The sequence below is a fragment of the Meles meles genome, chromosome 7, assembly GCF_922984935.1.
Source record: "Meles meles chromosome 7, mMelMel3.1 paternal haplotype, whole genome shotgun sequence".
Classification (NCBI taxonomy): domain Eukaryota; kingdom Metazoa; phylum Chordata; class Mammalia; order Carnivora; family Mustelidae; genus Meles; species Meles meles.
In genome coordinates, this window is record NC_060072.1 from 55,942,842 (window position 1) to 55,957,349 (window position 14,508).

The 14,508-nt window shown below is 36.2% G+C and overlaps 1 protein-coding gene across 1 annotated transcript in view; it reads right to left on the reverse strand.

Annotated features, from left to right (window-relative positions):
- Positions 1–14,508, reverse strand: part of LRP6 (LDL receptor related protein 6) — a 175,962-nt gene that overhangs the window by 47,848 nt on the left and 113,606 nt on the right. The window contains exons 8-12 of the mRNA XM_046011596.1: positions 10,824–11,040; positions 9,960–10,249; positions 8,061–8,287; positions 5,502–5,686; positions 4,292–4,618 (exon numbers count right to left, since the gene is read on the reverse strand). Coding sequence (XP_045867552.1) covers positions 4,292–4,618; positions 5,502–5,686; positions 8,061–8,287; positions 9,960–10,249; positions 10,824–11,040 — 1,246 coding nt within the window. The remainder of the gene's footprint in view (positions 1–4,291; positions 4,619–5,501; positions 5,687–8,060; positions 8,288–9,959; positions 10,250–10,823; positions 11,041–14,508) is intronic.

Genomic DNA, 14,508 nt, shown 5'->3' on the forward strand with positions numbered 1-14,508 from the left:
CCTCCTTAGGCCTTCGCATTTGCTATCCCGTTTACTTAATAGGTCTTCTCCCAGATATCCACCTAGCTCATTTCCTTATCTCTCTCAGGTCTTGACATAATGTCACTTTATCAGTAAAGATTTCTCTGATTGTCATATTTAATGTTGCAATCCTCCTCACCCTTTCTTGCTCTTAATATTTCTCCATAATATTTATCTTCTAACCCATGATACAGTTTTACTTATTTGGTTCAATATCTGTTCCACTAAAATAGAAGCTCCATGAGGGCAGAGACTGATGTCTATTTCATCCACTGCTACATTTTCCACTGGCTCAAATGATGCCCAGTATGTAGCAGACATTCAATAAATATTCATTGAAAGAATAAAGGAATAAACACATAAAGAAATATACATTAGATGACAATAACTATAGAGAGCCCTGTAGCCATAATTCTGAAGGTAAAAGAAACAAACATTTATTTAGGACCTCCAACATATCACTCATCATTCTAGATGTTAATCCCCAAAATTATCACCTCCATTTTTAGGTAAGCAAACTCAGAAATGTTAAGCTTTTCCCCAAAGTCACGTAGCTGTCAATAGAAGAGCACATGTATTTTTCCAAGTGCTGTACTGCTTATTCATCCTTTTATTTAACAATGATTTCTTGAATCATTACTATTTACCAAGCACTGTTGTAGGCACCTAAGATATATCAGTGAAAACACAAAACAAAATGCTGCTTCAGGGAGTTTATATTCCAGTAGACAGACAAAAGCAATTAACATAATAAAGAAGTTACAGTATATAAATATTAGAGTATATAAATTGTATAGGATATAAAAGAGTGGTAAGTGTTACAGAAAAAAGAAAAAGTACAGGTAAAGAACACTGGCAATGCTAGAAAGCATGAAAGGATGATTTGGTTTAAATAAGGTAGACCAGGTCTCACTGTGTAGGTCACAATTAAGCAAAGACTTGGAGGTGAAGTATATCCATGAAAATATTTGCAGGAAAAACATTTCAAAAGGCAAGAGGCAGTACAACAATCCTAAGACAGAAGTAACTGGCATATCTGAAAATAACAACAAGGCTAGTGTGGTTGTCATGAAGAGAACAAGGGAGAAAAGAGTAGAAGCTGAGGTTAGAGAAGCAAAAGGGGAGGAATGTAAAGTGTAGGATATGGAACATGTAGGAACCTGTAGGCCGTTATAAGAAGGTTTTTACTTCGTGTGAAATGGGGAGCCATTGCAAGGCTTTGAGCAGAGAAACAACACAATCTGATTTCACTTTTGAAACACAGGTCAGGGGTGCATAGGTGGCTCAGTTGGTTAAGCGTCTGCCTTTGGCTCAGGTCATGATCCCAGGATCCTGGGATGGAACCCTACATCGGGTTCCTTGCTCAGCAGGTCTCCCTCTCCCTCTGCTCCTCCCCACTGTTTGTTTTCTCACTTTCTCAAATAAATAAAATCTCAAAAAAGAAAGAAACAAACAAACAGGTCAAGGAATAAATCACACACAGTGCTGGAAAACTTTCTGATGGCAAGTACTTTGTGTTAAAATTCTCTCATAATCTGCCTTAGAATCTAATATATCTCTACACAAACATTAAATAGTCCTCATTATAGAAAGAGCACACAACAGAAAGCCTCTTGAAACACTAAAGATCTATCACCAAAAGGTAACCAAAGAGAGATGGATATTAGGGACTCCCAGCACTGATTTCTCATGGCCTTCACTCACCAACTATTATGCACAGATATAAGCAGCTAGAATAATGATCTCAAAAAGTCTTTCCATATTCCCCTTGTCTCCATCCTCCATCAGTCATCACCTCTATTTTCTCCTTCCATTCAAAGTCAAACTTCTTGAAAAAGATACTACCTCCCTTTCCCTTTCTCCTTTCACATTTTGACCAACTCTAATCTTTCACCACTACTTCCCTGCAATTACTCTCTTTAGAGTTACTAATAACCATCTTATTAAAAAAATCCAGTAGATTAGGAATCACCTAACTCAATCTCTCAGCAGCATTCAACACAGTTCTTTTTGGGAGTAATCCTATTTCTGGTGCCTGCTTTTCCTTCTACCTCTTTGGCTGTGCTTTCTCTCCTCAAAGTTCCTTAGGTTACCAGATCCTTTCCTGTCTCTACACCCGGAGTTGGCAAACTATGGTTCATAACTATATCTTGGTGTGCTGCCTGTTTTGGAATAAAGCTTATCAGAATTCAGACATAATTTAGAAATATCTTGATAATGGCTGCTTTCATGCTACAGTGGACAGAGTTGAACAGATGTGACAAACTGTATGATTCACAAAGCCTAAATATTTACTCTCTGGCCCTTTACAGCAAGTTTGCGGACCCCAGCTCTAAACCTTCTCCCCTAAGTAATCTTACCCATTTTAAATACATGCTAGTAATTCCAAAATCTATTATCTCCAACCTCATGTCTCCCCCCTCTTCTATCCAACTATATATTTAATGTATCTATTTCAATGTCCCATAGGAAACTCAATACAAACTTGCCAAAAATTGAACTTTTTAATGAGTCTTCCTCTCTAGTCTTCTCATCTCCTATCGACTTTATTGAAACCAAAAATCTAAGTCATCCTTGCTCCCTCCATCCTCTTCTTCCTCACATCCAACCCATTAACAAGTTCTGTTCACTCTAGCTTCAAAACAGACCTTTAATCTGCAGCTTTTCTCCATCACCACCGTTACAATCCCAAGCAAATCTATCTGATTACCACACCAGTCTAGTTCACTTCCCAGCTACCATGCCTTTTCTCTTCAAATACAATTAAATCATGTTGTATCTTAATTTTCACAGCAACCTTACACAGTAGTTATTATTATTCCCATTTACAAATGGGAAATTTAAGGCTTAAAAAATCCGTGGCTTGGGGCACTTGGGTGGCTCAGTTGGTTAAGTATCTGCCTTCAGCTCAGGGTCCTGGGATGGAGCCCTGCCTCAGGTTCCTGCTCAGCGGGGAGTCTGCTTCTCTCTCTCTGCCCAGTCCTAACACTGCACACATAAAAAAAATTTGTGTGACTTGCTTTAGTAGAACACAAAACTAATATGTGGCAAAGACTCCAAATCATTGAACTATAAATTTATGGTATTCCTTTTTCACAACCAAAGCCTTGTGTCACAACACACTAAATCCTTTCCTATGTGACTTCTTATACTTCCAGGCACAAAATAATTTCAATAGTTAATTGAATAGTTAATAGTTATTTTATATCATGCTATTATTTGTTATTTTATCTACTATAATTACATAATAAATAAATAAGTTTATATGTTTATATGATATATATTTTTACTTTATATTAGTTATATGTAATGTTTTCCGTATCACATATTTATTATATATTGTTATATATTACTAATGAATAATTAATAATCTAATATCCTATAGCAGTTCTGTTACCACTTACCCTAGTGAACCATTTCCTACAATTCTCCACCATGAATTTACTCTTTCTGATTGAATTCTCTATTTCTTTATCATATCTACCCATTAGTTCTTGTCTATCCATCAAGACATGGGCATTCACCAATACTTGAGTCATAACCAGGTTTCCCTAAGCCAAAAATGTTTACTACACACTGTGTTTTGCTGTTATTAGCAAAGTGTATGTGTGATTATGTGTGTTTAATATGTAATATGTAATATGTATTGCTAATGTTTATAAATCAGAAGATACTGCAGCCAAAAAAAAATGTAGATTCATGACTGGATGAGAAGATCTGGTCATCTGGTCATCAACTGGAATTGAACACCCACTACGTTCAGAGCATGTGCTAATTTCCCATATATTTACATCTGTTTCATACCAGACTAAATTTACTCATGCGTTTTCCACTTGGACTCTTACACACTTAAATTTTTTACCTTTAGTCTATTCTATGAACTTCAAAGGACAAGGAGGTTGTATTTGAAGATTCTCCTTGTTGTACTGTTTTTACTGCTCTTCCGTTATAAAAATGAATATAAATTATGTAGAGTGCATGTGTGACTGTCTTTCTCAATGAAGCTATACTATTGTGCACTAAATATTTAATGCTCAAGAGTAAAGACTCAATTTTTCTCTATCAATTTTTCCATAACAGCTATAGATATCCTCAAATAGTAAGTTACAAAAACTTGCCTTTTTCCATCTTTAATCTTTCTCTTTTGTTAAACAATCAACTCTGGACTTCAACAACTTTTTACTCTAGAAAGAACATGAGCTATACAGTGTTTTCAAAATCCTGCTTTCTCCTTGAATCCTAGTTTGCTTTATGGGGAAACAGAGCTTACCACTACAAGTCCTATTGTCAGCATTAAGAGAGTAGTGGGCAGGGCATCCACAAACAAAACCTCCAACTGGCACAGCCAAGCAGAGGTGGGAGCAGTGCCCATTGCTGGAAGCACACTCGTTCCACCCTGCCTGCCGAGAGGAATGAAAGACGAGGATGTCCATCACATAATCCAAATGGCCCTGAATGATGGTGCGGTTTTGGCCACTGGTTTTGTTGGCACGTTCAATGCTGCGTCGGCTCCAGTCCGTCCAGTAGATGTAATCTTGGTACTGAGTTAAGCCAAAAGGATGAGGCAAGTCATCTGCTATAACTTCACGGTTGAGTCCTATTTTCAGAAAGGCAGCAGGCAGGGGAGAAGGAGAGGTATGAAACGGGAGAGTGTAAGTCTTATTGGTCAAAAAAAAAAAAAAAAAAAAAAAGACTAACATATAAAATATTATATTTGTAAGCAATTTATTTTTTTAAATATTTTTAAAAGATTTTATTTATTTATTTGACAGATAGAGATAACAAGTAGGCAGAGAGGCAGGTAGAGAGAGAGGAAAGGAAGCAGGCTCCCTGCTGTGAGCAGAGAGCTCAATTCAGGCCCAATCCCAGGACTCTGGGATCACGACCTGAGCCAAAGGCAGAGGCTTTAACCCACTGAGCCACCCAGGTGCCCCGACATTTGTAAGCAATTTAAAATAGAATTTTATTTATCTCAATTTATTTAAAAGCAATTTTAAAACCAGACCAGGCCACCGAAATCAACCCATCTGCAGTCTGACCCTATGCCTCAAACTTATATTCTTGCTATAAATCAGTGAGTTTGTTTAAACTCCTACAAATGGTCTGTTTTGACTACAGTCTTATTTTCTCTCCATAGGGGTCTATAAGTTGAACTTTCCTTCTTCCTTCAATAAAAAGATGGCAATGAATATACTGTATTTTACTAGTACAAAAAGTCACTTCAGGAATATCTAGGGAGTTATAAATTCCATTACAAGTCCAACAATAATGAAATTTCCACAAAATAAAGAGATGTGAACCCAAGTACCTGGCCCACTATTAATAATAATAAACAGGATACAATGCCAGAGAGAGAAAGAATCTAGACATTCATATGAAGTTCTATTAATAGTACCTAACCAATGGTAAAAAGCAGCCACAGATTTCTGCATAGGAAGAATAACACACTATCTGTCTGAATAAAAAGAAGTAAAGCTTACCAAGCATATTTGAAGATTCTATTAAGTTGGTGTCCAAGTCTGTCCAATAAAGCCTCCTTTTAGCATAATCAATAGTTAGGCCATTTGCCCGGCCCACATTTGGAACTAATGTAGTACGTTCACTTCCATCCATGGCAGCTCTGTCTATCTTAGGTTTTCCACCCCATTCAGTCCAATACATAAATCTAAATCCAAAACAATAGATACTTAACATTACACTTTTGGTTATTTGGGAGAAAGGGTCATATTTGCACACAGTAACTAAATAAGGAAAATACGCATTCAATCAAAGAATTTGATAAAACAAAATCATGGTTACAATTTTTTCAATTATTCGGGCACTCTCAACTAAATATTTTTTCTCATATCCTAAAAAGGAAGTGAGTCAGCTTTCTTTTAGTCTTTCCAATGAATTTGTTCCATCCAAAACCCAGAAACTGGAAATAAACCAATGATTTCCTTACTGCAGCTTTTGCATTTATAAAACTAATATTCAAGAAGATACCAAAAAATTAAAGCTCTGGTCTCAGAATTTGATTCACTTCTGAATAAAATATTTTTATCTCTTTTTATGTATTTCTAAACAGAAGTAATTTGAGTTTTAAATTTTTAGACTTTATTTTTACATAATCAACTCTCCCCCAAAACAAGTTGCAGTAGTACATCAGAGGTAAAAATTAATAGCCTTTAAATGAAGTTTTAAAAAGCAAAGTTTGAAATGTATTTGGTCACGCAGTGCAAAGGAACATACTATAGATGTAAGAGTGATGAGTGACCCTCTATTGCATCAGCTGGGCAGTGACACTACTACTATAATCCCTGTGAAATTTTAGAACATTCTCTTGCTTTTATTTTATTTTGTCAAGTTTTTCACATTGACCTTACAACAGCCCCCACAGTATAGACCTTTTACAGATGTAAAGAGGCTAAAGCAATAAAAGAAATGTGAATGATTTAATTTCTTTAACTCAGTCACATGGCAGAGCGAGAACTAGAATCTAATCCTTAGCTAAATGCTTTTTTAGTAAACTAGTAAGGTGCTAGTTCTGAGACATTCTGAATACTGGGACTAGGAAAGCACTCCACATGCCAACTCTCAGCAAATACTTGAAGACAGACATTCACTCCTCAGCCTGTCAGCTGATGGCTGACTTGATAGCAACGCATGAACATGCCTTTCTGAAAATTAAAGTTAGTCCTGGGCTTTGTTTGTATTTGCACTTGTCAGCTGACAGGCACATGCACATGAGAAGGAAGGAGAAACAACTGTGAGAGAAATGTCATGGTTGCCAGCAGCCACATAAACTAGAGTCCTTAGTCCCAGCTATTAAATCTATCTATCTGGTAACTAATGCTTAGAGTAAAGATCCCCATAATCCACTCACAACATGTCAGCACACAGAACTACTTTGCTATGGCCTTCTAACTAGATGGTAACAAGCTAATAATGTGATTAATGTTATTTCAAGGAAACTATGCTTGTATGTTCACATTGTTAACTTCTGCTTTTAAAAGTGGAATTACTGGGATGCCTGGGTGGCCCAGTCAGTTAAACGTCTGCCTTCAGCTCAGGTCATAATCCCAAGGTTCTGGGATGGAGCCTTACCTACATCAGGCTCCTTGCTCAGCAGGGAGTCTGCTGCTCGCCCTGCCTGCCGCTCCCCCTGCTTGTGTGCGCTCCCGTGCACGCGCTCTCTCGCTCTCTCAGACAAATAACTAAAATCTTTTAAAATAAATACATAAATGTGGAATTATTCTTCAAATTCCAGATTTCTTAGCTGTTGGCATTTTAAACTTCCTAAATCATGTAAGAGGATCACCTATCCTTGAAAAATATATCATACTGTAAACAAAAAACTTACTATTAATTGAAAAGTTTACTATTTAATATCAAAGTTCTCTAAACTTATAACAATGATCGAACTAATTGACCATTTTGAATTAATGGCTATTTTAAAATGGAGCTTTTTAAAACGCAACTATTTCTTAGTATATGGCATTATTTCAGTGGGTTTTGGAATCTGGTTTAACTTGAGAGAGGGGTAAGCAAATGCAAATTGATACCTTCAAAAAGGCTGTTTATTGGCATGTAAGTATGATTGGTAATATTTAAATACTAATCCATTTCACTAATCTTTCTCTACCTAATGTTAATAATGACAAGTGCAAAATCTAGTGAGTAATTTAATCTAATCAGTGAAATCTCAACTAATGGATCTTAAAGATTTTATTTATTTGAGAGAGAGAGAAAGCAAGTGCAAGTACAAGCAGTGGGAGAGGGAGAGAGTGAATCTCAAGCAGACTCCATTCTGAACGCAGAGCCCAAACCGGGGCTCGATCTAAAGACCCTGATATTACAATCTGAGCCAAAATCAAGAGTCAGATGTTACCTTACTCAGCCACCCAGGCACCCCTCAACTAAAGGGTTTTAAAATGAAGCTGACCTGTGGTTTAGTCATTAGATTCCTAATCAGCATTACTTAAGACATCAAAAATACAATCCATAGTTGGGCTATGTGCAACATAGTTGCAAAAAATGCATACATAAAAGCTGTTTACCCTTCAGCAGGGTCCAATGCAAGAGCTCTGGGGCTATCTAAGTCTTTCCACACCAAAACCTGTCGGTGCTGCCCATCCAACTTTGACACTTCAATTCGATTTGTTCCTGTGTCTGCCCAGTACAAGTTCTTCCCAAGCCAGTCTACTGCCATGCCTTCCGGATAATCTAAGCCGAATTCTACCACGTGTTCCAGTGCACTGCCATTCATAAAGGCTCTGCTGATGGTCTGCAAAAATAAGATTAACAACAAAGTCACATGACTTAAGTACAAAACACTATCCAGAAAGAATGTTTGTTTTGGTTTTTGTTGGGTGGGAGGATCCAGAAGAGCCAGAGGCATAGTTTCTTAATATAATTCACATATTTTACAAGAACAGAAAAAACCTGATGTCAACCTCTAACAAATGTAACTGTGACCTCAAGTTTTACTATTAAGCCAGGGAGAAATTTTTATAATTCTTAAGGACCAAAAATTTATTCTAGTAAGGCAGCAGAATGACTTTGCTTTTAAAATCTTTTAGTAATCAAGTGAAAAGATAAGACTGGAATGTTGTAGACTCATAACTGGTAGTCAGCTTCCTGAAGGTTCTTGAGAGTATGCCATGTCTTGTGTCAATCTGAAAAGATCTCAACAATCTTATACATTATAAGATGTATATAACCATATCACATTATTACCACTGTAATTCTGAATCCCCCAAAACTCAAAAGCATAATTCAAGTTATTAATAATAGCTGCTACTTCTTGGCAAGCACTACCTTAAGTACTTTGTATACACATATTTTCTCATTTAACCCTCAAAATGGCCCTGCAAGATAGGTATTATCTCTAGTTTCAAGATGAGGAAACTTAGAAGGCCATATAATACAAAGCCAAATGTATTTATTTACTTCATTCATTCACTCAATTAATAGATTTTACTGAATGCCATTAGATTTCAACTCTGGCTCCAATACCCCATGATTTTTGCATATTAGACAAATTTTATATAAGTTATCTGAAATAAGCCCAGGACTATCTAGAAGAAGCAAAAACTATTCTCCAGATTTTCTGGTCAGGAGCTCCTCCTTTTTACTGACTAAGTATGCTTTTCAATATTTATTTTAGGAAAAAGAAAATAAAGATATATATAATTATGAGTTAGAGTATATACTCTAACTAATAATTGGAGTTTTCTACCTGAGACAGACTACCAAATTTTATTTAAAATAAATTAAGAGTCAAGCTTCTATAAGCCATTTATATAACTGCTTACTCTTTACCTGTAGAAAATGTCACTCATTATCCTCAAATGGAACAAAGCAGAGGAAGTCAAGCAAAGTATTCTGTATTTTTAAAAAAGCACTTAATTAAAACTGAATGGACCTTGGCCTTGACTTCTTTTAAAAAGTTAAGGGCTCCCCCTACCCCCCCATGTTGCTTCTCCAAGATGGGATTGGGAGGGAGACAAACCATAAATGACTCTTAATCTCACAAAACAAACTGGGGGTTCCTGGGGGGAGGTGGGATTGGGAGAGGGGGAGTGGGCTATGGACATTGGGGAGGGGAGGCGAACCATAAGAGACTATGGACTCTGAAAAACAACCTGAGGGGTTTGAAGGGTCAGGGGTGGGAGGTTGGGGCAACCTGAGGGTTTTGAAGGGTCAAGGGTGGGAGGTTGGGGGAACAGGTGGTGGGTAATGGGGAGGGCACGTTTTGCATGGAGCACTGGGTGTTGTGCAAAAAGAATGAATACTGTTACGCTGAAAAAATAAATAAAATGGAAAAAAAAAAAAGTTAAGGGCTTTGGTTCTGCCTACTAAGCAATGAGAGAGAGTGATCATAGCATGAAGACTCAGACATTTTAAAGCTCTCCCTCCTTGTCTTCAGTTTTAATATTCCAATTCTTTTGACTAACCTTGAGTGATATATCTGTCCAGTAAATGCGGTTGTCTGTTACATCAAAATCCAAAGCAGAAGCTTCTTTGACACCAGTAAGAGGAATGGCCACATTATTATTGTTAGTTTCCAAAGAAATTCGCCTGATATCTGCTCTCCGTGAAAACAAAAGGAAAGCCTCTGGGACGATGCAGGTCTTCATGTCACTGATGAGTTCAAAGCCAATCGGGCAGGCACAGCGGAGGCCCTGAGGCCTATAGAGGCAAAGATGGCTACATCCCCCATTTTCCTCAGCGCAGGGGTTGGAACCTAAAAGATGTATTAATTATAAAGGGGCACAGAAGGACAAATACATTGACACAATCAACATATTTTCACTTGAAAATGACTAGGCATGTGGATCACAAAGACATATGATTTATATCTGCTCCCAAATATACTTTCAATTCTAATCTCATAAATAAACACTATGAAGATTAACAGGGAATAAAAAGCCAGGTGCAGTGGCACAGGCCTGTTGTTCCACCTATTAAGGAGGCTGAGGCAGGAGGAACACTTGAGGCCAGAAGTTCTGGGCTGTAGTGCATGTACTATGCCAGTCGGCTGTCCACACAAAGTTAGCATCAATATCGTGACCTCCTGGGAGCAGGGTCCCACCACACTGCCTAAGGACTGGTGCACTGGCCCAAGTCAGAAATGGGTTTATGTACTACATTTTGAGTACTAAGTCTACATTTAAAAGGCCTATTCCTGCTTAAAAAAGAACAGATGATTTCTATATTCATAAAACATCAACAATTTACAGTGCTGCTTTACAAGCCAGTATCTCTGTATTTTTCTCATTCCTGGTTTCCATCTCTGAGAGAATTTTGGAATTACTTACCAATGATTCGATGAACATTTGTGGCCTTTAGGCCCATGAGGTCAGGAAGCTGGTCTATGATGATTTCCCTCTCTGCACTTCGTTTGTGTACTCTTTCGATGCTACGCCTCTGCCAGTCAGTCCAGTAAACATAGTCACCCAACAAGGTAAACCCAAATATGTGAGGAATTTTGTCTTCTACTAGTACTCTTCTCCCAGTGCCATCAGTATTCATAACCTTCAAATTTAAGTTTAAAGACAAGAAGTAAAGATGTGTACTTATTCTTCAAATGTATACAAAAATAACAAATCCAACTGCTTGCTGTATCAACACTGAAAAGTGTCATCTTGGTTATTCCTATTACAATGCTTTCTTTTACAAAAGGAAAACATGCTAATTTAATAAGAATGATTTCAAATACTCAGTGTAAACTCATATTTTATCTCTACTTCTCCAATCTCTTATTACCCTTTCTTCTAAAAATTCTGACAATATTAGCTTAGTATGTATCTCTTCCATTAAGTGACTATGTAAAAATTAAAAATAAAATACAATTACCTTAAATTTGCTTGTACATTTGTTTTTATAATGTACCTTTGTATACATTACTTTATTACATATTTTGTTCTATAACATTTTATTTTCCTGAGAGTTTTGTCTTTTTACTCTGCAGGAAACTCAAATTCATATAAGATCACACAGCTTGGAAACATAGTATCTTTTTTAGGACTCCTTCTGCTTACTATACTACTGGTTTTGTTCACTGTTTTTTGTTTAAAGTTTTTTTGAAAGTCCACAGATAAAAGGGCTCTCAATATATCTCTCAGTCTCCTAAGATTATAACTGTAATGTACCCAGAATTTATAAATCTCTGGAACTAAGTTTCAAGTAACTAGGATGTACCTACTCTTTCCAACTACCCTAGGTAGCAACATTATTAAATTCATTCTGACACTCTCATTATAAAGGTCAGCAATTTCCCTAGAAGTGGCAAAGGCATCTTTTCTGTCCCTGACATTCCAGCACCATGTACTAATCTTCTGTTCTAAAAGATAGAGCAAGTCTTCTAAAGCATCGACTTGCAAGTCCCCAGCTGAGACCACTTCTACCATTAAAGTGGCCTGTGTGCCAGGCAAACTGGCTTTCAGAAATGTTATTCTGGTACTAAAAACAAGTACATACAAGAAATTTCTGCCTCCCTCCACCCTCCTAAAAATAGTATCACAATCTTTTATGCAAGTATGAATTTTTTTTTCCATAAAATCAGTAGGAAATAGTCCCTGTAAGTCAATACCATGATTGCCTAAATGAAATGACAACCAGATGTTATCTTTATCTCTCCTCTTTAAAATTTTAAAATTCTTGCTGACATTCCAAGAAGAGCCCAACCTTGGAAACAAAGTACTTAAAAACTGAGTAAGCAAAATTGTGCTATATCCTTGTATTTTCACTTGTATGTATAAATAAATATTTCAGTTATACCTGATAGAAGAGATTATATTAACTGAATGTTTATCTGTTCATATCAAATATAACAGGGCTTCTATTAAGCCAACTGTATAAATCTTTATTTAAACAGAATGTTTTTATAAGAAAAAACATAGTTTAAAAGAATTAATAAACACTAATCCAATTCCTACATTAAATACTGTTTAAAATAATTTCTCAAGATATGAGTCTAGATTTTTTACATTCATATTTTCTTGCAACAGATCATTCGTGGACATACTTTATGTCTATGTTATATCTTAAAATTACTTTGGTATTTAAAAGCAGAAAGGACTAAGCAAAGAAAAAGGGTCAATAATTTGTTTACACATCTAACTAAAAGGTAACTTCTAAAATAGCAGGAAACTAATTCATCCATTTATGTGTCCACCACTTCTACTATTAGTCTGGCAAAGAACTCAATAAATATTTGTTAAATAATTTTTAAAAGGAGATAACTTCCTAAGACACTCAGGAAACCTTCCAGAAAATGAAAATTTATGTAAATTCTTATCCTTAGATCCTACAGTTTAGCCATTTGAATGAATGAAAGGTATTCTTGCCCAAATTACAAATCCATGTAAAAATTTTAAATCCATACTACTCTTTATTTTTGGAGAATGAATACATTCCTGATCCCACCTAAAAGCAGAGCTCCAAGAAAGAATTTCTGGCCACACCGTATTACTGTCTGGAAACTATGATCAGAGTGAAAATCTTCCCTTTATTAGACATACAATAGAAACGCCTTTATTTTAGGTAGGGAAAGTTTTTTTTTTTTTTTTAAACTCTGTATTTTTATCCGCATCCTAATACAGAGATTATTTCTTGACCTTCAGCATCTTCCTCTAAGCCCCTTATAAGAACTTCCTCTCAGTACTATTTCCTTCCTTCCCAGAATCTTCAATATCTCCCTCTTCAGAGGATCTTTTTTTTCTGCCTTTATCACAACACAATTTCCCCCAACTTAGAAAGACACAGTTTAAAAGTTGAATGATTGTGTTTTTACTGCCATTTTCTTTGAATGTGATCTGTAACAGCTGCCTCCACCTCTTAGCACTCATTCCCTTAACTTTACAACTGACTTCGAATCTATGACTCAGATGAAATAAATCTACTGAAAATGGTCAATGACTCCTTCCTTGCTTTTCTCAGTTCTTGTGCTCTTTTGCTTTTTTTTTTTTTTTAAACATTTGATACTCTTTACCCCCCACTGAAACTATACGTCAGAGTTTCATGGTACCATGTGACCTTATCTCTTTTTCTATAGCTAGGATGGCTTTTTATCTCTTCGTTTTACTAGTTCCCCTTCATTTTTCAAACCTGGCTGGATACTTTCCAAGGTTTCCTGAGTTCTTTTTTGCAAATCATCTTTCAAAGTCTATCAAATCTTATAGCTTCTACTATTATCTTATGTTAAAAAAAAAAAAGAAATATGTAAAGTTCTAATCTAAGGTCTCATCAGTTTCTACTGCAGTTATTTTCAACTGCATCTCTTGGAAGATGTATGTCTACCTCACCTAAAATGTCATATACTTAACAGGGAACTTCTGTTCTCTGTTAGGCAGAGTTCATCATCCCATCAGAGAGTGTCTAACACATAGTACTAAATATCATGCACTGTAACAGTCTAAAATACTAATTTCTTACAAGCTTATGATATATTAAAACATGTCAGGGCACCTGGGTGGCTCAGTGGGTTAAGCCACTGCCTTCAGCTCAGGTCATGATCTCAGGGTCCTGGGATCGAGTCCCATGTCAGGCTCTCTGCTCAGTGGGGAGTCTGCTTCCCTCTCTCTCTTTCTGCCTGCCTCTCTGCCTACTTGTGATCTCTCTCTCTCTCTGTCAAATAAATAATAAAATCTTAAAAAAAAAAAAACATGTCTGACTTGATTCTATTCCTAGTTTCAGTATTATCTTAAACAATTATTCTGCATTATCTTACATTTAAACAAATTAATACTAATTTTGCTGTACTATGTCCAAATACTGGCCTTCCTTTTAAAATTTACTTGCTGATCTAAAGGCTACACTAAATGCCTAATACTGAACCTCTTTTAAAGACAGAATTTAAACTTTACCCCCAAAACATTATAGGGTCAACCAACTCTCTCTCCTTTCAGTTGTTTCAGCCTGCAACGTTTCTATTTGTTCATTTTAATAAATAAACTTTTTTTTTAATAAACATATAATGTATTTTTTTTTCAGAATTTGTAT